This window comes from Fukomys damarensis, unplaced genomic scaffold, assembly GCF_012274545.1.
Source record: "Fukomys damarensis isolate Sample0158 unplaced genomic scaffold, DMR_v1.0_HiC HiC_scaffold_35, whole genome shotgun sequence".
Taxonomy (NCBI): domain Eukaryota; kingdom Metazoa; phylum Chordata; class Mammalia; order Rodentia; family Bathyergidae; genus Fukomys; species Fukomys damarensis.
The window spans coordinates 27,271,056-27,296,960 of NW_022900947.1; the positions used below are offsets into that span (position 1 = coordinate 27,271,056).

Below are 25,905 nucleotides of genomic sequence, written 5' to 3' on the forward strand. Positions count from 1 at the left end.
AACCTGCCACAGATTAAAATTAGACCCTTATCTTTTGCCATGCACTAAATTAAAATCCAAATGGATTAAAGATCTAAATATTAAAACAGAAACATTAAACTTGCTGGAAGGTAAGTTAGGCAGAACTCTGGAAGACATTGGTATAGGAAAAGACTTTATGAACAAATCCTCAGTAGCACGGGAACTAGCAGATAGAATCAACAACTGGGATCTCATCTTACTAAAAAGCTTCTGTACTTCAAAAGAAACCATCAGCAGAACTAAGAGACAATCTACAATGTGGGAAAAAATTTTTACCAGCTGTTCCTCAGACAAAGGACTATTATCAAGGATATATAAAGAACTCAAAACAATCAGTCCCAAATATAAAGACCTGATTCAAAAATGGGCATCTGAAATGAACAGACATTTCTCAGACAAAGAAGTAAAAGCAGCAAGTAAATATTTGAAAAAATGTTCCACATCACTGGTCATTCGAGAGATGCAGATGAAAACAACACTGAGATTCCACCTCACCCCACAAAGAATGGCTGCTATCAAGAAATCACACAATAACATATGTTGGCGGGGTTGTGGGGAGAAAGAAATCCTTCTCCATTGTTGATGGGAGTGCAGACTAGTGCATCCACTATGGAAATCAATATGGAGATACCTCCAAGAGCTTGGACTGGAGGTTCCATTTGACCCAGCCATCCCTCTGCTGGGTAGCTTTCCAAGAGAACTAAAAGAATCATATCACAGAGAAGTATGTGCACCCATGTTTATAGTGGCACAGTTTGTAATAACTAAATCTTGGAAACAGCCTATTTGCCCATCTGTTGGAAACTGGATAAAGAAGTTGTGGTTTTTCTATAAAATGGAATATTACTCAGCCATAAAGAACGAGAAAATAGATTCATTCATAGGAAAATGCATACATATTGAAGATATACTCCTAAGTGAAATAAATAAGTCACACATGTGTAAATACCGAATAGTTTCCCTGGTGTAAATAATCTGCAACAATGCATTAGATTCTAATAAGATTACTGACATTTAGAAATGGGAGGAAAGGAGCTAAAGGGGTAGGGAAGGTGGGATGGGTAGGGGAAGAGTAAAAAGGGAAAAGAAAAAAATGTGAGAGAATGAAAAGATGAAAATAAAGTGTTTGTAGATGGGGAGGGGAGGAGGGGGTGAAGGGAGGGCAGAGCTAAGGGGAAAAATGAGAATCAAAACTTGTCATGTGGAGGTACAAGATCCCAACAATGAATGTAACTGTACTGTATCCCTAAAATGTACCAATAAACTCAATTAAAGCTGAAAAAAAAAGAATCACTTTCACTGTATAATTCCATAGTATATGCTTTAAAATTCTCTATATTAAAATCTGCACAGACAGACACTGCATAGACAGATATAGACTAGACTCTATATTTGTATAATGCAATGAAAAATAATCTGTTCCTTCTCTGCTATCCAAATGAGTTTTAAAATTTTTGCTTAAACACTGCATGCATTTGGGAATTTTACATATGATTACTACTGATTCACTTAAGAAATTCTCCAGTACTATTTAACTGTGATTTTGATTGCAGAAGACTAAAGCAGTAAGTCTTAGTGTACGGTGAAAGAGTCACAGTCACACGTAGAAGGTTGCTACACAACTTTAAGATGAAATAATGACTTATTAAATGCCATGTTTGAAATGCTTGGAAAAGTTCAGGAACCCACCCACCTGTAAAGGTGTTCAATTATAGCTGCAAGGGTTGCTCGGTTGACCCCTGGAAGGGTACGTATAAATGCTCCATACTTTTTAATTCTTTCTTTGTCATCTTGTGTATCTGGAGGAAAAACAAATCTTTAGATTTAAACTAATTCTTTTTATAATAAATATGCTTTTCAAAAGTATTTTAAAATGATCGCTACAAGTGTATTACAATAAATGATTAAAATAGGGTTGCAGTAGAAAAATATAAAGTAATTGCCTATAATTCTGGAAAAGCTTTCATTTACATAAATATTCCATAAATATTCCATGGCTACATCCTGTAGTTCTTATAATTTAAAAATTAAACACTTTGAAACTGGGATAGTAAGAGAATTTATTTTTTATCTTCCACTTTATCCACTATGAAACTTTAACATACTAAGAATACATTCAATTGCTCAAATTGAAGTACAAACTGAAAAGCTAAGACAAAAGCATTTTAACTCTGCCTATCAAGAAGTTTTATTATTTGTATTTGAAAATGACATTTCTGATCATTTTTATTTATGAAATGATGAAAATCTTTCCAAAGCAATGAACTGTACCAGATCTAAGAAATGTGTTACCCTCTGATCCATGTAAAGAGGCTTTCAGCATCCTTGCTATCTTCAAATCTTTGAAACAGGGACAATGGAAGAAGTCACATACAGGCCTTAACACTATGATCCAGATTCAGAAGGTGGTGGACCTTCTGCCTTTATTGTGGATAGAAATTAATGAGTCCCTGAAGAAGAAGATGAGAAGGAATTTCCCTTCGCCTTTCTAATCCCAGCAAGTAAATCTACAGAAAAACTACAGATAGGAACCTCTCAAAGTCCTAGACTCTACAGGATATGGTGGTTGCTCAGTCCTACAACTGACATAAGAAGTAAATATGTTGTTCCAAGAAATAGTTTGTGCTGACTTTGCAACTCAAAACTCAAACATTCCTTTCAATTCTCAAGGACTTTGGAAGCTGAAGTTTTTCATTTCCTGCTTAATGCTACCTATTCTAAGCACAAAGAGCCAATAATACATTAAAGATTCTTTAAAAGTTTTCAGACACCTTTAAAGGACATTGGGATCCCAGGGATGCAATACACTTTGTGACACAATTTTCAAGTACACTCCTTTTCAAACTTTAAGTGATATCTCTGATACTGATTTAGCCTGCACATGAGATCTACAAGAGTAAAGAGTCACCAACTTAAGTGCTGCCATAGATGATTCCATAACAGCAATTAAGGGAAAATATTTGAATTACATTCAAAAGAATGAAAGGATTATTTATTATTCCTAGTATAATCCAAACATTTGCCTTCATGTACTTCAGTTTATTGTTGTACAAATAATTACATTTTATTCAATAAAATTCATACTGTTAATAAAATTAATACTGAAAATGAGAAGTCACACTAGTATAAGATTTTTTTGGTCTTTTACAAGAATATTATAGGTATTTTCAAAAGAAAGACAAGCAATTGGAAAACAAAACTCAGGAGATGTTTTGAGTAATATAGAAAATGAACAATTTAACTGGCCCGGAATTGAGATAGTTTAAGCGTTTCTAAAAGAGCATATTGTGTACAAAAAAATTGTGGGGTTTGCTATTATATGGTATTCTTTGGATCAGGTGCACAGGACACAAGAGAGTTCTTCAGTAAGGTCACTGAAGAGTCATTGTTCATCCCTGTCTGAGCCAACAGCAGGCATTTCTAAAGTGTCTGGCTCGGGTATATTGGATACAAAGGCAAAAGACACACAGATTGTCCAGCCTAGTATTCAAAGCCTTCTCTAAGTACATTCTCAAAGAATTCAGTGCAAAGTGGAAGGTGAACACACTCTTTTCTGACACATGCCTACCAACTGCCAGCTGGCTACCTCTTCATGGAGACCGAAAACAGTAAGAACTTCTTTGTCATTTGAGAAATTTAGCAAAACCTTATTTGTTTTATATTATGGATAAGTGATCTTATAAAAGTCACAAAATATAAGCCATCATGAAAGAGATACAACAAATAACTTTATAGATATAAATTAAAACAAATGATTGAAAAGTAAAAATGAGTATTGCAAGCGAATTGAATCTGAAGAGCTATTTATCTAATTACGCATCGTACATTCCAGTAAATTATTCAGTCAAATATAGGGATCACAATGAACCTTAGTGATTTGAAAAATATTTGGAAGAAGGTAAAAAAAGATGTTCTTCCGAGTTAAACTATGAAAAGTTTTATTTTAATAACTTTACTACTCTTTTAGTACCGATACTAATGAAGGTCAATATAGGAATAATTTTCAAGTTGTATCTATTCTGTGATAAGATTTCAAATTTAATACTTTCAAATATACTAACAATATTTTTAAATGAACAAATGCTTTCAGTGAAAAAAACATTTTTCCACAAAGGAATACTATAGAGCCCAAGTCAAAAACCATTTTTTAAAACAATCTTGAAATAAATTAAATTATAAAAACAATTTAATTATGATAAAAAATCAAAGATCAATTTTGACAACTAAAGATTAAAAATTATATAAAAATGTGACTATGTAGGAAATGTTTATAGATTCCTAAGAAAAATAAAAATGCAGTATATACATAAATCACAAAGACTAAAATACAGAAAAATGAAAACAGCTTTAAGAGATTAATGGCAGTGTTTACATTTTAAAGTATGTATTACTATAATGCTTTAATATTACAATATAAACTATTTCAAATGACTGTAGATAAACTAGGTTTTCATATATTTAATATGACCCAAAGAATGATTTACTAACTACTTTTCTAGGGTCATCTCTCAAGTTCTCTTCATTAGATGGAATCTAGGGACAAGGAAGACAGAGTGAAACATACAGCTGTGTATTCTAACAATGTAGAGTAAATGACAGAGGAAAAACAAAAGTAATGATAATTTTCCAATTATCGAAGATTTAACAATGTAACTATCAAGTCAGAAAGCGGATGCCGATTCTGTCCTATTCTCTACACATTACCTAAGGCAGAGACCCAGTACGGGTAGAGCTCCTTAGTGAGAAGTGCATCGTCGATGTCAGAGAGAAATCTTTTCAGCACACCCGTCACATCTTCAAGCTGATGCTTTCCAGCCCTCAATTTAAAACTTCTTGCATCCTTCTTGAAATTTTGCAGGAGTTCACTTATGTGCAAAGGATCACCATTCTTTTGATAAATATATTTACATCCCAAACCTTTGTTTAAAAGAAAAAAGTTTATATGAAAAATGTCTAAATTCAAAATTTACTTTGATAGAAAAAAATTGTGTGCTAGGATGATGAATAAGATGAAGAAATTATTATTCAGGACATGAGAGGATGCCTACCATTAATTTCAGTGTTTAAAAATGTAAACCTCATGAACAAACTATTCCACTCTTGCTTTTAGCCAGTCTCTGGCCAGCAATTCCTCCAGTTCTTCAGTCTCTTTTGCAAATGTTCTTTTACCTCAAGGGCCCCATCTCCAACTGCCACCTCAGAATATAATCTTGTCCCCATTCTAACAAAAGTAAGGCTCTCTGGTTAAAAAAAAAATAATAATAATCATCCCAACCTTTCACCTTTATATTTGTGTATTAATTTCTTTCTGCTTTCATCTTAACCTTCTACCCAAGCAAGATTAAAGTAGCAATGATTAGTAAGTGGAAAAGATGACCTGCTATGATGATGATATAAAATTTTTCCATCGGCTACTCCCAAATTTCTTGCCCGTTTTCCTTTCCAAATCAGGCTGAGTTTCCTGTTTGAATCCTTTCTATTGTTCCACATGCCTGTGAATCTTTTTATCATACAATCTTTCTTCTGTTCCTTAATTCCCACTCTGTAGGAAGCACTGTCATCAAGAATTATCAATACTGTCCTTCTTCTAGTTGCTTTTCAGTTTTTAGCTAATGAGAACTGCTTACAGCATCTGACACTTTAGAGGAATCCCTGTTAAAATTCTTTTAATCCCATAGCTTTCATAATATCATGATCTCTTATCTCTGTTTTTCTCCCTTCCTCTGTGGCTTTTCTCTCTTTATTCTGCTTATCTCATCTTCACTGGAGTGAGTCCTGGATTTCATCCACAATTCTTTTTTCTTCTTGGTCCCCTAGAAAATTCCCAGAGTAAATCGATCCAAACTCATCATCCAACTGCTACATAGGCACTCTGACCTTGGCTTTAATTTCTAAAATTTCACACATCCATGCATATGCATTTATCATTACACATTCATCCAACACACAGACAGATACATTCGTATTATTCATATCCTTATGGGCAAATTGAAAAAAATTCAAAGGAATTTTCTTGTTCCTCTGCCGCCTCACTACTGAACCCCAGCATTTTTATCTTGTTCCTCGACCTCAGTATATGGCCTGTCCTCTTGTCACATTGTAAATCAGAACCTTTCTGAGTCACATCTTCATGATCTCACTCAAAACTGTCCTCTTCTCTGCATCCCATATGCTACCATTTTGTGCACTTGCTAGTTCACTGTTTTCACAACTCCCTGAGCCTCTTCTTGGACAGCCTGAGAATCTATTTGAAGAATGCCAACTAAGTGATACAGAATATAGGCTGGTTGGTACTACTAGCAAGCTTAAATATCGAGACATTGCCCTACCCATGGCCTATAAGACAAAGTGGATTTTATTGAGATACCTAAAAAATGTTCAGAAGTTGGCTTATACTCCTACCTACTGTTTGCACCTCTTCTTAAACTAATCTCCGGCCATATTTAACGAAACAAACATCTGAAAAGACAAACATGAGCCTTCTTTTACCACTCCCGTCTGGGTAAAATTTACTCTTACACTTAAAGATATCTGTAGCAAATATGAACCTTTTTTTTTTGTTTGTTTTGTTTTGTTTTGGTACCAGGGATTGAACTCAGGTCCTTGCGCTTGCAAGGCAGGCCTCTGAACCGCTGAGCTAAATCCCCGGCCCCATGAACCTTTTTATGCACATAATTTTATGTATGGAGATGTTATGGTCTAGTCACTTGCTTATGCATCTATTCCATAACTATATAAAGTCCTAAAGACAAGGATTATCTTATTCTCTGAATATATCCAACAGCGACAAGTACTCTCTGTGGGTGGACATGGTGGTTCATGTGTATAATCTCAGCACTGGGGAGGCTGAGGCAGGAGGAGGTCCAGGCCAGCTTGGGCTACATAGGGAGTTGAAGGCTACCTTGAACTACACTGTTAGACTGTCTCAAAAGAGTAAAATAAAACAAATAGAACTCAATGGGAGTTTGGTAAATGATTGATTAATGCAAAAAAAAGGTAATGCTAAAACAATTAAACAAACAAAAAAACCTGTGACTTTGTGTCTGAAATACTATGTTACAGTTAAGGGAAATTCTATTATAGTATTCAGTTTTAGTTAACTGAATAAAACATTGAATATGACTTTGTTCACATAAATTAAAATAACTTATCCCAAAGAAGTTACTATTTTCCTTGATTTTTAATAAGTTACAATGCTACAAACTATTCCTGAAACTTGGTTGTTTAAATTACGACACGAAGAGCACAAATAATTGGCCTTTGGATGCTAACGTAGTCAAGATGTTCAAAATAATTATCATAAAAACTGTAAGCCAACCAACTTTTTTTCTATAATCATGGATGGTTTCTGTATTTATATCAATTCTTTTCTAATAATAATGAAGCTGTGCCCCAAGTTCTAATTATACTGGCTTTATTACTTAAATGTGCAAGTTAATGCACCTTTTAGAGTTATGAAGTAGCTATAATAGATATTTAGTTGAAAACAACCTAATGGTTAATGATTTTAAATTCAAATAAATACCATGAAGAAACTTCAATTTCCCTAGAGAAATATTAAATAGAATACACTGGAGCTACTCAAATTGTTTTAATCATTTGCCAGTTTAAAAAGACCCCACACCATTATGAAACTAACTTAGCATGAAAATTCCCAATGAAGTTATGCTCTTGCTAAAACATAGTATGTGTGCAATACATTTACACCTGTAAAACACAAACTGCTAATACTGGATAATTGTAATAAGTGAAGATGATAAGCTTTTATTCCTTCATTTTCAAATAAATTTGACAAGGGCTGATAGGAAAAATATAAACTGATTGTCATAGCAAGGACCACATAGTAAGGCCACATATGTGATCGGGAACTTATTTTCAAAAGTTATAGTACAAACACAATGAGGCTGGACATTAATAATAACTCTACATTTGGATTATATTTGAAGTGAGACACTTAAAATACCAATCTCCTTATAATAGATTAAAACACACACAGTACAAGTTTAATTCCAGAAGTGATTTCTGTCATAGTATTTGTTACTTCTGACATCTCATATGTATCTGCACACTGTCAGAACATGAGCTGCATGGCTTTGTCTTTAACTTTTTGCTGCCACTTCTATGTTTCTGGGAACATTTTGCTGTGACTCTCTCACTAAGTAAGTATGCCCTCTTTTCAAATCAAAACACCTAAAGACATCTCTAACAATAGAACAAAACATGCATTTTTGGTAATACTAAATCAATCATTTTACTCTTTTCCACATAGGTATTCTAATAGCATTTATCTGTAGCTTAAGAGATAGAAAATATTTTAAGAATATAAACATCTATTTTCAGAACATGAAAATATATGCAACTAAAAATGAACTTGAAGAATACATAATTTGAAAATAAAACAGTATAAAATACTCCGCCACACATTAAATTGTTTTTACTTACTATTTATTCATAAAAATATCCAATGCAAATAAATCAAAACTATTAAAATTAATAGCCACGTGTGTTAATAATATTTGACCAAAGCATGCTGAATGAAATAAATGTGCATGTATGTCTAAAGAAATCAAATTTTTGGCTGGGAATTTAGCTCAGTGGCACCGCACCTGCCTTGCAAGTGCGAGGTCCTCAGTTCAATCCCCACTACAAAAGATAAAATTTTAAAAAAATCAAATTCTTTTATGTATTATTCCATAGCTTTACACTTCTAAATCCATGCTTAAGCAGGTGAATTACTCTAGGTTTTATTGTAGACTTAGAACCTCTAACAACAGTGTTTACTATATTTATGTGCATTGTACAATATATTCTTTCAATATGTTATTTAAAATTTTACACATATGATGGAAATGGTAAAAATATACTCTATAGTTTAAATGAGTTTTACTAGGAAAGGAATGACAATTAGCTGAATAGAGACCATGCTTTTATTTTTCACAGGCATAATTATGAAAGTAAAGTGCATTAATTCAGTTCAATGGAGGTGCCACTTGGAAACCGTAAGAATGATTCTACTAGTTCTAAAGGTTGAATAAAAACTGTGTGATACATACCATACTGTGTAACAAATGCTATACAGCTGTTCACAATAATGGGAACGTCATTTTTGCTGAGCTGCTGATCTTGTAGTGCATTACCATCTGTACCTGCTGCTTTTTCAATTGCAGTATGCCAGACTGTGAAATCCAACTTGCTATGCCCATGGATGTATAATGTTCTGTCAGGTTTAAAAAGCATTTTAAATTAGAATTTTTCTCTTAAAAAATTTCTCATTTCAAGACAGACTATCCTTAAATTTACCAAAATATGATCCTGCCTCACAGAGCAGAAAGACCTTCCCTTTACCTTCCACGCCATCACTCTTTTGCCTTGACAGTCATAGCTCTCCTTGAATGAGGAAGATCTCTCCACTTACCATGCCATCCCTCAATTCCTCCAATCTTTTATTCTGTTTCTGAATAAATACACTAAAACTATCATGGAGACATCACCAGTAACTTTCTAAGATATTTCTGGCTTTTTTTAAACAAAAGATTTTAGAATCATTGCTGAATCTTGATTTATCTATTTTCATTGATTTATTTCTTTAAAAACTTGCCAACTAATTTGACTTTTACGGCACAATTGTTTTGGGATTTCTCTCTTATCTTCCCAGTCACTTATTCAGTCTCAAGCTCACTTCCTATTTCTGAATAATAAGACCAATGCGTGATCTCGGAACCCACAAGAACTCCATGGACTCTCCAGGGGTGAGTCACTCAGGCCAATGTTTTTATCCCCCCATACGCAAACTCAGAACTTCCAAATCCCTATCTTCAGGTTGTAACTGCCCCTCTCAACTCAGATCCTGCCAACAAAACAAAACAGAAAAATAAGTGTGTAGGAGCAGATAAAGTATTGGGACTGCAGTCAGATTTTCCAAACTGAAGTTTTAGCTTTGCTGCTTACTTGCTTTGTAACTTTGGACAAGTTATCACCTTGTCTGTGCCTCAGTTTTGTCACCGCTGAGCTAAGGATGACAGAAGAACCTAGCTTCACACAATAAAGAACAATTCTAATACATATTTATTTTTTAACACCTTCATCTTAACATGCAATTTGCTGAACATATTTCCCTCCCATACTAAACTGCTCCTGGCACAAAACTCTCCACTTACTCCACCAGACATTCAAGATTAATTAACTCCAGCATAATTTCTTCCCCCAGGCATCACCACATAAATTCAGTCACAAAATTCTGTTGACTCTAGTCCCCCAAGGCATCCACAGGCTCCTCTTCTTTCCAATTCAATCTCATTTCAGAACTTTGTATTGTTCCTTGAAGTCACCAAAAGCCTTAATCAAATTCCTTCCTCAATCCTCTACTTTCTAGTCCCTGCTCCTCACTATCAAAATGGTCTTCTGAAAAACTAATGACATCATGTATGGACCACTGTAAAAGGTGTTTATGAACTGGCCTGTATTTTGCCCTCCAAATGTATCTGACAGTCCTCTATACTCAAGAGACTCTTTTTAAAAAGATCACATTTCCTGTCTTTGAAATAAATATTTACCTCACTTTGGCTACTCTAGCATGACCACAATGTCCATGTGACATTCCCAGGCCTTCTGTTCTTGATTTTTTTCTATGCCTAGTAGGTCACAAGTTTCCCATCTTAACTCAGCAACGGGTGATCTGCCCTCTGTTAAACCATCTGTTGAATCTGTATATTTTAGCTAAACTTTGCTCAGCCAAGCTAGAAAAAGTACTTCAGTCTCTCTAGTCAACATATAGTATCCAACATTTAGTAAATACCTAATATTTTACAATACAAAGCTATCACTTGAAACAAATTAATTGTGCACATATTTCAGGTATACTCAAACTAAAACTATCCAATCTTGATTTCAGGCAATGAGAGGGCAACTTTTGATTCCCCTCTTTCACCTCTCCCCCAAATAAACAGACTCAGCTGCATGATCTTTGGGGCTTCTGTAGAAGAATGGGAGAAGAGTACATCTTTTTACATTCCTGGTCATCACTAGCCTTTTTAAAAAACTCTTTCTTTCCTTTATTTTATAGTCTTCTTCCAATGCTCCTTCAAGAAGTCAAAGCTACCACCACCTTAGTATACTTTCCTTTCCAGTGGTATATGAACTAGCTAGAAGTACTTTTTCTCCTGACAATTATGCCTGTAATTATCATCACTGGCACTCACATCCTTATCTATTGTTTTGAATTTACTCACCGCCTCAGCAAACATAGCCTAGGGGTTTGTGATTTTATTTTTGAAGAATTCTGACATTTGTTCTAATACTTGTACCACGTGTTTAATCTTTCATTTATCTTACATCATCTGTTGCCAAAACACACTCTATTGATGGACATAATGAAGTAAAATGATGTAACTCATATTTTCCCTGAAAAATATTAACCTCCTAATTATGTACACTTAGTCAAAATTATGTCTTGCTAAATACAGAAGTTTAGGTAAAAATAAAAACATCACTTTTCTGGTTTTATTTAAATATGTTTTTACATGATAATTTGGCTCTAAATATGGCACAAAATCTTGGAAAGTATTTACTTATTTATATATTACTATGGTAGATTGTGAAAGAAATTTAAAATGCAATGGTCCAACAACACTAGTATAACTGTCACTAACTGTGAATGAAGTTTCAGACTTCAAATTTTCTTTCTAGTCAGAAGAAATCCCCTGATGACAAGTTTAGCTGTCTTCTTGTGAACTAGTGAGGTGTAGAACAAGTAATGACAAGTTAACTCCTGAGTCAACTTGTCAGAGTGAATCCTAAAATATATTATCTATTGCAGTGGATGCCTGACATTTAATAGCATCAGTTCAACAACTTTCCTCTCTGATCCATATCTAAACTCTACACATCAAATAAAACATCACAAGGCATTTTCAACACAAATGCCAGCCAACTTTGCAATTTTGTTTTTCACATAATCAATTCACATTTCTGGATAAAAATTCGAAGGAAAATTTTGAATATATTATGATAATCTGAAGTTGCTTTGTCAAACTATAACTAAAAAGAAATTAGTTATTGTAATTGTCCATTCCCCAAAGCGTTAAGTTTCCAAATGTCTTTCAAAGTCATCTAAAGAGACATTACTATTTGCTATAATGAATTGAGGCAGTTCAATAAGACCTACAAACCAAGTCCCAGGACTAATAAAACAGTTCTCTCAAAATTGCAATGTAAATGTTGACAATCATATTTGAGCTTGGTCTACTGAGAAGTATCACAAGTGTCTTTACAACTACTTGGATTGATAAGTTTGATTCCTTAAAACAATTTTACTCATAGCGAACATTTTATATGAAAGTTAAGAACAAGTAACATGCCACAAATATTATTGAAAAAGAAAATATCCTAAGCATTTACACAAAAATAAAAACCCCTAGATCATCAACAGAAATAGTTATAAGCTATGAAAAGATAATTTTAGAAAAAATGCAAATTGCCAAACCAATCTATGAATAAAAGATACATACAGGAAACACATATTATATATCTATATACATATAGGCAGTATGTCAAAAGTAATTTATTAAAAAAGTAAACTGCATAAAGTTTCTCAGTAAAGGCTAACAAGATGAACACTGTACTTTGTAAACTTATTAGATATTCTGAAGGGAAATTTGACAATACTTACTAAGAGATTTGAAATATCCTTGCATAATTTTTGACAAGTACTTTCAATCACAGGACCCTACCGTAGCACATAATTTGAAGTGAAGATACTATACCTGCTTCTCCCATTATCTATATGGGCCCTTTCTCATGTATGCACACATGTATACCAAGACACACATTTTTTTTTTCAGCTTTGAGTTTATTGGTACATCTTAGGGATACAGTACAGTTACATTCATTGTTGGGATCTTGTACCTCCACATGACAAGTCTTGATTCTCATTTTTTTCAACTTACCCCTGCCCTCCCTACACCCCTTCCTCCCCTCCCCATCTACAAGCACTTTATTTTCATCTTTTCATTATCTCACATTTTTTTCTTTTCCCTTTTTACTCTTCCCCTACCCATCCCACCTTCCCTACACCTTTAGCTCCTTTCTTCCCATTTCTAAATATCAGTAATCTTATTAGGATTTTATGTATTACAGATTATTCACACCAGGGAAACTATTTGGTATTTACACATGTGTGACTTATTTATTTCACTTAGGATTATATCTTCAATATGTATCCATTTTCCTATGAATGAATCTATTTTCTCATTCTTTATTTTCTCTGAGTAATATTCCATTTTATAGAAAAAGCACATCTTCTTTTATCCAGTTTCCAACGGATGGGCAAATGGGCTGTTTCCAAGATTTAGCTATTACAAACTGTGCTGCTATAAACATGGGGGAGCATACTTCTCTGTGATATGATTCTTTTAGTTCTTTTGGAAAGATACCCAGCAGAGGGATGGCTGGGTAAAATGGAACCTCCAGTCCAAGCTCTTTGAGGTATCTCCATATTGATTTCCATAGTGATTGCACCAGTCTGCACTCCCACCAACAATGGAGAAGGGTTCCTTTCTCCCCACAACCCTGCCAACATTTGTTACTGTGTGATTTCGTGATAGTAGCCATTCTTTGTGGGGTGAGGTGGAATCTCAGTGTTGTTTTCATCTGCATCTCTCGAATGACAAGTGATGTGGAACATTTTTTCAAATATTTACTTGCTGCTTTTACTTCTTTCTCTGAGAAATGTCTGTTCATTTCAGATGCCCATTTTTGAATCGGGTCTTTATATTTGGAGGGACTGATTGTTTTGAGTTCTTTATATATCCTTGATAATAGTCCTTTGTCTGAGGAACAGCTGGTAAAAGTTTTTTCCCACATTGTAGATTGTCTCTTAGTTCTGCTGATGGTTTCTTTTGAAGTACAGAAGCTTTTTAGTAAGATGAGATTCCAGTTGTTGATTCTATCTGCTAGTTCCCGTGCTACTGAGGATTTGTTCATAAAGTCTTTTCCTATACCAATGTCTTCCAGAGTTCTGCCTAACTTACCTTCCAGCAAGTTTAATGTTTCTGTTTTAATATTTAGTTCTTTAATCCATTTGGATTTTAATTTAGTGCATGGCAAAAGATAAGGGTCTAATTTTAATCTGTGGCAGGTTGACATCCAGTTTTTCCCACACCATTTATTAAAGAGGCTATCTTTCCTCCACTGAGGATGGTCAGCTCCTTTGTCAAAGATGAGGTAGCTGAGTACATCTGGGTTTGTTTTTGTGTCTTCCAGTCTGTTCCACTGATCCTCAGGCCTATTTCTTTGCCAGTACCATGCTGTTTTTATCACAGTGGCTTTGTAGTATAGTTTCAAATTGGGAATTGTTATACCTGGTGCCATGTGCCAAGACACACATTTTAAAATGGGGGATAAATGAAATCCTAAGGAAAGGTTAAGTGATTTAGCATACATAGGAACACGTATTTAGTAAAATGTAGAGACACCTAATTGATACATGTATAAATTCAGTTGTATCTGCCAACATTTTTAATTATCTACAGGTAAAAAACTGAAAATGTATTTTTTATCTCTGATGTGTATATTTAAGTATTATTAAAAACAAATGACACAAATCAAAGTTTTCACTGGCCTCTTAAAGGAAAGGCATAATTGCAGCCCTATGAACCATGCAATCTTAGTCTGTTTTTCCTTGAGCTTTTAAACTGGAGACCTGGAAATCTCTCACCCAAGCTTTTTACTTAGGACTAGGAAACTAAGGACCCCAAAGAATTTACACAAGGCCGAGGGCTAGGAAGGAATATTAAATTTGGACTAAGAAGGTAGGTTTTCTGGTTCCACCTAGTAGAATCTAATCCATAATTTGTTACTTGAAAAATCAGAGCTCTTTAAAGACATGGTCTTCAGTATCAAAAATGTTCATTGTAGAATACTAATGTCACTTTTTTGTCTTCTTATCACAGGTTCATAGAACAGGGTTTCCAAAACAACTTAGCAAAAAGTTACATTATTGGAATGAACCTGGAAAATGATCCTCCACAGCCACTCATACCAGCAAACCTAAAGCGATACCTCTACTCATAAATTTAATTCTTTCCATGATTCTGGAAAACCTAATCAAATCTTCCCATAAGTTCAAGACTGGACTTAATCATTGAATTTGATTTGGTTCTCATCCCTTTTGGTTTGACACCAGAATCATGGAAAGAATAAGTTCATGAACCAAGGTACCAGTACCAATGTATTTTCTTTTTTAAAGAAGTAATAGTTTTCGTTGTACCTTAGAAAGCATTGTGGGTGCACTGAAAATGTAATGGATGTGATTTTGGAAGAAAACTCTGGAAATATTCACCATGTATTTTTTTATACTAAGTAGCCTCTCATAGCAGAGTACAACAAGCACCATAAGATGCTTCTGGTTTTTTTATGGGAATTTTATCTGTGTGAGTGATAACCCAGTCATCAGAAGTTTTAATGTACTAAAATGCACTAATTTTAATTGTACAATTAGAAGTACTTTAAGAAACACCTACTCTTTATAGAACATTTCCATCATTCATGAAATCACCTAGTAACTATTGTACATAACTTCTACCTATGAACCTAGGAAAAATTTGGTTGCTTTCTATCATTATTTATTAGTTTACTAGCTCTAGCTTTTCACGTAAATGGAATCATACAGTATTACCCTTCCCTTCTAGCTTATTTTTCTCAGTGAAATGTTTTCTAAGATTCATTCATACTGTTGATAAAATCGGTATTTATGAAATGTGACAAAAATAGAGCAAATGCTGCTGCCTAGAAAGGCTCATAAAAATATTACAGTGTCCTCATCTACCTCATTCACTGCACTTGAAACCATGCAATGTCTGGCTCTTCCCCAAAGTCAGAATGACCCTGAAAGGGAAATGTTTTGAAATGGTTCGGGACCTGGAGGTAGCCCTGACAGTGCTATCAAAGGTACTTATAAAAAAGGACTTCCAGTCCTCTTCACTTCAGAAAGTGGCCAACAGTGATGTCATAAGTGTATTTAAAGTGAGAGTACTCTTAGAGGGATTAATGGTAATGTGTCTTTTATCATAATCATTTTTGTAAAATTTAAGCACTTACCATAATTATCAAACACACTTTATATATCCTTACTGATTTTTTGGTCTTCTTGTCCCCGCCATTAATAACAGCCAAAGGCTGACATCTCCACCGATAATTATGTAACTGTTTATTGTTCCTTTGGTTCTCTCACTTTTTAATTTATAGATTTTGAAGCTTGGTTGTTCGGTATGTACATATACATATGCATATATTTAAGGTTGGCATGTCTTCTTGAAATTAACCCTTTTATTCTAGAAAATGGCTCATACCATCTCTGAGAACACTGCTTGTCTTGAAATCTACTCTGATACAGTATTAATTCGGTTGCTTCAGCATATATGTGTTCTGTATGTTGTCTCATTCTCTCTTTTTTCTTGTAAAGAATCTGTCTTTATACTTAAAAGTATATTTCTTTACAAAGTTAAATACCATGTCCTACTTTGTAAAATCTATCTGTCAATCTCTGCATTCTGACTAAAAATACAGTGGGTACTTAAATTAAAAAAAAAATCATTACAGTGAAAGACACTGCCAAGAATGTTAAGAGAATTGTATTCTAATCCAGGGGAAGTAGTTTGTGTGTTCTGAATACTCTGAGAATGCTGAATGGCAATATGTCTTTTACTGTAACAAAAATTTTTATTTATATCACATTTCTCAATTACCCATAGATTCAGACCACTAATATTTAATGCAATTTTGAGCTTGATCAGATTTTAATCATCCTGTTGGTGTTTTTCTCTTGTCTCATATCTCCCTATCTCTTCCTCGTATTCTTATGGATAAACTATTTTTGTATGACTGCCATTTTATCTCTGCAACTGGCTTAGTCCCTATACTGTTTGGCTTGCTTTCTTAGTGGCTACTCATAAGTTTCCAGAATTGTTGAAGTCTATCTTCAAACAGAATATAGCAATTCACATAAAAGAGGCTTAAAATATTTTCTGTTCATTTCTCTCTTGTTGTCGTATGATATTCATACACATTTTATTTCTATAAATGTGATAAAATCCACAGAACATCAATTTGGTCTTTTAATAAATTATCTTTTAAATAAATTAGAAACATATTCTCATGCTCCTCATTCTTTTGCACAGATTCAAGTCACCAACTAGTATCCTTTCCTTTCAGCTGAAAAAACTTCCTTTAACACTTCTTATTGCACAGGTCTGGATTTGCTGTCTAGGCTTCAGTCAGTATTTAATGCATGGCATTCTAGGGGTTGTTTCTGCCTGGACTCTCAAGAGAGATTCACATTACAAATATACAAAGTAATATCAAGGGAAAGATGAAAAGGAACTCCTATAAAACTTTCTGAAATTGATTGTGTATTCTCTTCGGCTTTAGTACTCACTACTGTAAATTCAAACTCCTGAAACTCTGATCTGCAGACTATCTGTAAAACTATCCCATTCTACTTGGGCTTCCCTATTCCTATGCCATGGGCTATGAATTCCTGCAGATAAAGTCAAGGCTATTTTAAGAATTACCTTATTTGCTTCTCTTCTCTGTATAAGTACTACTCTGAATGCTTATAAACACAAAGTCTGAGAAGAGGTGTTTTTATATTTTTTTCCAGTTTTCTCAGTTCTTTCAAGTTCATGGACCATGCAAGTTATCCGTTCTTGGCAAGAAATGGCAATCTAGTGCAATGTATTTAACACTGCACCCATACATCATTTTCATTTTAGTTTAGGGAGATAAAGGATTTTGTTTTACTTCTTCAGATAAGAAACTGAAGAAGAGAGATGAATCTTAGTTAGAAACATACAAATACCTACTATTAAGAAAAGGTGTAGATGCAGAGACTGCATCACAGGAATAATGGATAGGAGGTATTATTATAGTTAATTCTAAAGACAGGAGTTCCATAAATAGTCCCAGGGATTTAAGAAAGGAAGAAAGTTCCACTTTATTCGGCTCTACACAGCCTCAAAGACAGGCAGGTGAGGTGTCACAGTCTTGTTACAAATCTGCTCCAAGCAATTACCAGAGCTTTGCTGACTACATAATGAAAACAAATCTTCACTTATAGCAGTGATTTTTAAGATACTTTGATTTTTTAAAAGTATGTCCTCTGCACCCTTGTAAAAGGCTTACAATTGGCACCTATATGAATGGCTTAGAATTATCCCTCTGGAATAAGCTAAGTTGTAAATTAACTTTAATGAAAATGCAGTACAGTATCTATCTTTCCCAGTCCACTGGCTTATACTTCATCTTTAAGCTCTAAGGCTAATGTGAACTTGGATGGAAATGCTGTCTTCTTCCTGTTTCTCTAAACTCACAATTTCTACCTTTTGGTCTCTCTGCCCCTTCATTTCTTGCTACTGAAATCCTAACTCCAATTCTAGACCCAGTTAAACATATTCCTCTTAAATCACAACAAAAAATCCTGATCCTCTTTCTTGAAGAGATCATCTCATTCTTTTGCACATTTTTCTTCATAACCTGGTATAGAGAGATATGTTGAATTAGATCAAACAATATTTGAAGCAAATGATATGTACAAATAATATAAATCCTTCTTGTTAATACCTACACATTCCCTTCCCTGTAGTTTTCTCTAACTTTTTAAAATATCACTCTATAAGTTTTCCTAGTCCTTTGTTCCTGTGAGTGCAGTGAGAGGTGAGAATCTTGTTTGCCTTGGCAACATCCAGATTAAACCATCTCTAAGAATTAAATCATCAGAAAGTTACAAAAGCACTCAAGCTGATATTGTGGGCAATTGGCTACTGTTTAATTTGCAATTACATGCACAATTTAGAAACCACTTAAAGATAATCCAGCCTCAGGAGGATTGCTAACATTATCAGTCCCTATAAAAAACAATTCAAGGGAGAAAAAAAAAGGTCATAGGGAATAAGTTGATACAAAATAAAGAATCTTAAATTTATGGCCCTAACCTCCCAAAAAGAAAACAGTAGACTCTGCCATAATTGGGGAATAGATTGATAAAATGTTTATTCCTCAATATTAGCTTCCTTATGTCTAGAATTTGCAATTAAAACCAAAATGTAGTCAGCTTTGGGAACCATTAAGTGCAATGCGATTTGCCACAGGTCAACCAAAGAAACAAATAAAAAGACGGAAACAACAACAACAACAAATGCACCACTTTTTCTACTCAGCTGAGTTATTCACGATTAGGCTTATTATAAGCAACAGCCTCTCAACAAAAGCTTAATAATAGGCGTGAGCTATGAAATGAGGTATGAAGATATAGAATGTGAAGGTGGTGAACACAGCAGCTTATTATTAGAAAGAGATATACAGAGAGTGTAAGAAAAATTGCAGAAAAAGTTTTCAAACTGTGAGAAGAGGATATTGTAATTCACTGAACTTTTTAGCCGAAGGGAAGATACTATCTAATGTCCAGGAAAATGTCTACTGACTTTCTGATCTAGAATGATCACTAACTTACAATAAATATTCAAAACTATGATTTTTTTTTAAACAAAGAAATCCTGATTAAGGCTGAAACTCGAAGCACAGAATCCTAAGTCCCCATAACAGCATCAGAAAACCAGAAACCCAAAAGTGTAATCAAGAAAGCTTTATTTTCCAAAATAATAAATTTTTAAAGAATACAAAGGATACACTTTAAAGTGACACCATCTGGAACACCTTCTGTTTAGAGCTTTTTAGAGCAAAAATCCTCTGTATGTGGAAAATATTACTGCAATATTTTTCAGTCTTAAAACACTCATGCTCTGCATAGAGAGAAAATTATCATGAGGATTCAAATATTTATTTAAATAGAAACTATATACAGTGGGTGATTATCAATTTATGAACTTTGCCAGTTGAGGAAATTCATTCTTCTTGACTTTAATATATATTAATTCCTTTAGTACTTCAATTGAAAGTAGACAAGTACAGAAAAAATGTGAAATTAATTTAATAAATTTATGTGGGATCTGAAATTTTTCTTTTGTATCTGAAATTCTTGTGAAACTGATACTTATTTTCAAAAGGGTTAAAATTTATAGTTGGTTGATTTCTCTTTTTCAATTACCCACACTATCTCTGTATGTCATCATGAATAATCTGAAGGTGTTTTATTTCCAAAAGCCACAGTTTTATCTGTCATTGACAAGTCTACCATAATCTATTTTAGCTTACAGTCATTATTTCCCAAGGGCCTAGCAGAGATGAAAGACTGGTGCAATGTAATTCTCTTATTTTGGTACGATACTGGAATAGCTCTTTCAGGATCACAGCTATAATTAACTAGCTGTGTTTGTGAACCTGGAGAGAAGTACATATTCCCTACCTTGGCAAATGATTCTATATTCACAGAGCAACCCACGCCACCAAGAATTCTGGAGTCATCTTTATCTCCTATTCACAAAGAAACCAAAAACTATCAAACTGACATCTCCCCATATCCCAATACCAGATTCAGAAGGCTACTAATGTTCAACAGCATCCATCAATTACTCTTTTCATGCTGTTACAGTGGAAAAGACTGTCTTTTCTTGTCCTTTCTTACACTTTCAAGATCTCCTATTTCATGTCTCTCTAAACATGCAAAGGTCCAAGCTACAATAAAGTAAATTATACATGCATTCTCTTCCTGGGTCTAACATCTTACCTTACTATTAATCCTATTAACCTGCAGACATTCTCCAAACACTGTTCTCACGAGCTGTTCCAACTTTTAGTCAGTTCTCAACCTTAATCTGATAAGTATCAGTGTGATTACTTTCACTTTCCTCGAAGTGACCAGATGGACTCCATCATGGTTTAGAGAACCATGGCCCTGGGAGCAGATAGCTTTTACACACACACAACACAGTGTGTAGGATATACCTTCTAGGGTTTTGTTAGCTATTCCACGATGTTCACACAATGATAAAATTGCCTAATAATGCATTTCTTCAAACATATCCCTGCTGCTATGCAGCACACAGCTGTACACTTCCTGGGCTCTGTGACACTACTCTGCTGGTTTCTTGCCTCAGTCACTGGCTTAAGAAGCAGCTTCTCATCCCTGCCAACTCCTTCCACCCTCAAGATGATGTGCATTCATCAAGTCTCCAACAAATTTCTTCCTCTCTTCTCATAATATAGTCTCTAAATGATTTGACATTCTTATTTCAATGTACCAGTAATTTCAGAATCTATACCTCCTCCACCTCAGCAACTTTTTGCAAATACTGATTCTTAAACATACTTTTTTTTTTTACCCAAATGATAAGAAAGGGAAGGGCAAAAGCCCAATTTATTCAAGAAACACTATCTTTGATTGTTCTGATATGTCCCCCGCTGCCCATTCCTAGGTTCTTTTTCTAGATCCTCCTCTCTTCCTGGACTTTAAATATTGGAGGCCTTTGGCTACATTCTTAATGCCTTCCTGACTATACTGATAATCTTCATTGAACCCATCCAGTTTTTTGGCTAAACAATAGCATTTACTGATGAGAGCCACACTTCTGTTTCCAGGTGTAGTCAATCTGCCCGTTCAAATGCCTACTCATTGCTTCTATCAAACAGACATTTCCAAAACACAGTACTGTTCCCAAAGACAAATACTTGATTTACTGTACCAAATTTTATGATCCTACCACTACTCTTCGCATACTCATTATCTGAAAACAAAGCAAAACAAACAAAGCAGCATTGTCCTTCACAAAATTACTCAGGCCCAAAACTCTGGGTTCGTATTTCATCTTACACTAATGTAACGCACCAATGGATGCTGACAACTTTTCTTTTACAGTATACTAAACCACTCCTCACCACTATTTCTCAGGTCACCCAACTGTTCACTGGCTTCTGTGAAAGTGTTATAACTAGACACCCAGGTTGACTCTTGTCTTAAAGACTTATTCATCTGGATTCAGAGTAATCTTTTAAAAACGTTAATGAGATCATCAAACTTGCTAGCTCTCAACCTGAGCAGCTTCCTATTAAATTTAGAATAAAATTCATGACATCCTGACCTCTAAGCCTAGATCTATATGATCTAGTCTGGGATGCTCCTGAGATATTTCCTCCCATCCTCTCATTCATAAAATCTCCCCAGACACAGCAAATTCTCTGCAGACCTTGCACATGCGAAGGACGAAACACTCTTGGGATTTTCAGCTAACCTTGACCCTATGCCTTGACCACAGTATCTAGATATCTGAAGAGTTTGCTTTTTCCCTCTATGCAGATATTTTACTAAAGATTCCTTCTTTTATCATCCTAGATAAAACAGAATACTGTCCACACACTCTATTACACTTATTTTTCTTTGTAGGATTTAAAACTGATAAACAAATTATAACATAATTATTTTTTTCCTCTTCTTCTTCTAGCTTCATGAGAGCAGGGAAATTTTATTTTATTCACTGTATCCCCAAAACTATGAAAGACCAAAAGTACAGTAAACAGTTAATAGTTACTGAAGAACTGAATAAATTAAGTTCTAGACATATACACAGATGAATTCAAGGTATTATTTTATGTATCATACCTACACTGAAAATAAATTTAGAATCATCAAACTATTTTGCAAATATTTAAATATGAATGTCTCAAAGGAAACTAGGTCTACAGAAAATAACAAAAAATTGACCAGTGTTTATGATAAAGTATAAAATATGTAGACTTCAATATAATCTTTCTACAAAGAAAGTTTATAATTATATAACTCAGAAAAATCTTCCAAAAGTGTAACATGATGATTGCTTTTCCAAGAAGACAACCAAACTACTATATCTCCCTCTCTACACTTAAGATAAAAGATTAAAAAGCAAAAAGGCACTTACCTCCCTTTTTCTACCAGGAATAAGACATCCAATTTTTCCCCATTTTGAACCATTGTGCTTGTTGCTGGAGGGATAAGACAATAACCATAGATTTTAAATGTTACACAAAATAACCAGAAAGACACCACTACTACTACTACTTAGCCATAAGGTGAGGCATAAACTATTATGATTTGATGTAAAAGCTACCATTATTGTTCACAATATTGAATTATATCGCAAAGGAGATGAAAAACACATCTTACTTAGCTCTTGCAGTCGTCTTAAGTGCATTCTATCTTCTTGAGATTCTTGCATTTGAAGGCAAAAACGCAAACTAGATTTATCCAGAGCAAACCAGCCTTTTCTCCATTGATCCAGGGCATGGCAGTCTTTGTAGAACAGTTGACCAATCAAATCATAATCAGCTTCTGTTAGGTTTTCAGCAACAAAGGGAACAAAATGCTGTTAAAACAAATACAGAAAAATAATAAAGAGAGTGAAAATAGTAAACTCCTTCCCTATCTATAGATGTGAGGGAAGTTAAAGAATCATCTTACTTTTTCTATTTTAAAGATTCATAAGTAATCTAAAACTCAAACAATTTTATTTAAACTTCTGTCTTAAGAGTGAACAGCTAAAATAAATTTTCAAATAGTATCTTAAACTACTCTTTCTTGCCATATATAGACTTGAAAGAGGGAGACATTTTCTTTGTTAATTTGTTAATTTTTCAAAATGCCAACCTCCCATGCTTTTGTCCATTCATATCTTTTACTGAATCTGTTCCTTTTCCCTTTGTGTACATTATGCATAAAATATCTACCTATAAAAAGACATACAAAGAAATGACTTTATAATATTAAAAATATCTTCATCATCAAAAACATGGTCACAGATTTATGAGAATAATTTGTCTGCTTCAGGTACAGGGAACATGGCTTTTAACCTCTTTTGACTGTAGCCTTCAACAATCTATTGAAATATGGACCGTATTTCCTGAATCTTATTTAAAATTTCCTGGACTCCTGAAGCTCAACTACAGACCCCAAGTTAAGAATATTTTCTTGACTTATAAATAAATATAACATTAATAATACCTTGGCTATAGTCTCTGTCCATTTTCTTTGAGCTTGAGATGTTTCAGCTCCAAATAAAAACACACGCTCTGAGGATAAGTAGATCTCAAAGATAAAAACAGGCCTACAAGCATTCACAAATAAAAAGAGACCATAAGTTATGCTTGGCTGTTATGAGAACAACACAAATGTCAAGGTTTTAATTAAATCCCTTTAAAAATGCAAAGTCAACCTATTTATATTATTGCTTTGTATCTCATTTAAATGAGCTAAATGGAACACACTGAATCAGACAAAAGGAACACTTTTCTGATTAATCACTCTGCAGTTTGTCTTTGTTGATGTCCCGATGCTCATCAGTTGACTGGCTTTACATGGGCTCTCCTTGGAGCCAACTTCATCTCGGACAATTCCTTGCATTACTCTAAACATTCAAAAAACTGACCAACCTGTGTTTTGGGTTACTTTTCAGTACCAGGGATCAAACTGGGGAACTTATGCCTGTGAGGCAGGCTGCAGAACCACTGAGTTAAATCCCCAGCCCTAAAATTATACCTCAACTCTGGTTGTTTTTAGTATTTCTTTTTTGTTTTTCTACCGGGGATCAATCTCGGGCCTTTGTGCTTGCATGGCAGGCAGTGGAACCACTGAGCCAAAACCCTGGCCTCTAACCAATCTGCTTTAAACCCTGTTCTTACATCACAAATCTTCTATCATCATTTCATCTGATGACACAATTTCACCTTACTATAGAAAAGACCAAAGTAACATCTCACATCTTGAATCCTTTCTTAATTTCCTCATCCGCAGCTCCAACTCTTCCTGTTACATACTATGTGTCCTACTACTACCTAAAAATGAGAAATACCATATCCCAAACCTATTATATTGCTTGTCATGTCCCAATTTAAAGGCACTGCCACCTACTTCATCAACAAGCCCAACCTTGAAGTTTAACTAATTCCCTGAACCTCAGCTCTTCACTCAATACAGTTATTTAATTTTGTAAATTCATCCATTGGTTCTCTCAGTTCCCTCTCCTCCTTTGAATTATCTCTTCTTCTAAATTTTTAGCAGTTATGATCTTTCTTCCTCCAATCTCTTTTTTTACCACTTGTGCTAGTTCTCTTCCTAAAATACAAATCTTCATAAGTGCTCAGCGCCTATGTTACAATATGGAACTCAAATTGTATACTACATGAAGGCAAATTCAGAATTGGTCTATGAAATTATTTTTTACCCTCATATATTAGACATGCAAATATATTTGTATCAATAATATTTTATCAGACTGTTTGATTTTCAATGTGTTTGGATGTTGATATACAGCAATATTAACTTTTTAAAGCTATAGCTTATTAAGTAGACAGCTTAATTCATAGAAGGCATTTGTTTTCACATCCAACGGTAAAACAAATTAAATTGATTATTCATTTAGAATACAAGCACAATTAAGATTAAAAGGAAAGCAAATAAGCTGCTAATTAGTTTTTTGAATTTCAAAATCAACTCAGACTTACTACAAAGCAAATCATCTCAACTAGTATATTGGTCATTATTGTTCATTATTACCTAATGTAATACTGGTATATACTGTTCATATATTAGTATTACAACATAATATAATTATTTAATAATGACAATATAGTTCACATCGTTGTATGTAACTAGTATCTCTAAAAAAAATCTCTTCTCTCACAAAAATTTATTAAAATACCGTGCTCCTACAAAAATTTTGGTTTAGTTGAGGGTATAGCTTAGTGGCAGAGTCTGTGCTTAACATTTGCAAAGCCTTGGGTTCAATTCCCAGCACAGGAACACAAAAGAACAAAAACTTTTGGTTTAGATTTTTCTTCAGTTTTTATTTTTTATTAGTACACATTTACAGTACACAATGATTATGTACTCATGGGGAGTTGGTACATTCACATAACCCATCTCAATTCTTTTCTTCATCCCCTTCCACTCCCTTCCCTCTAGCTCCC

The 25,905-nt window shown here is 34.2% G+C and overlaps 1 protein-coding gene across 5 annotated transcripts in view; it reads right to left on the reverse strand.

The window, feature by feature from the left end:
• The window catches only part of Arap2 (ArfGAP with RhoGAP domain, ankyrin repeat and PH domain 2), a 179,444-nt gene that overhangs the window by 66,095 nt on the left and 87,444 nt on the right, over positions 1 to 25,905 (reverse strand). For 4 of the 5 annotated variants that reach the window (XM_010613702.3, XM_010613701.3, XM_010613699.2 and 1 more), the window contains 6 exons: positions 23,942 to 24,044; positions 23,108 to 23,306; positions 22,863 to 22,926; positions 9,075 to 9,238; positions 4,726 to 4,938; positions 1,715 to 1,820 (listed from right to left, as the gene is read on the reverse strand). In XM_010613702.3, the coding sequence (XP_010612004.1) occupies positions 1,715 to 1,820; positions 4,726 to 4,938; positions 9,075 to 9,238; positions 22,863 to 22,926; positions 23,108 to 23,306; positions 23,942 to 24,044 (849 nt within the window). The remainder of the gene's footprint in view (positions 1 to 1,714; positions 1,821 to 4,725; positions 4,939 to 9,074; positions 9,239 to 22,862; positions 22,927 to 23,107; positions 23,307 to 23,941; positions 24,045 to 25,905) is intronic. The other variant, XM_010613703.2, reaches the window with a different exon arrangement.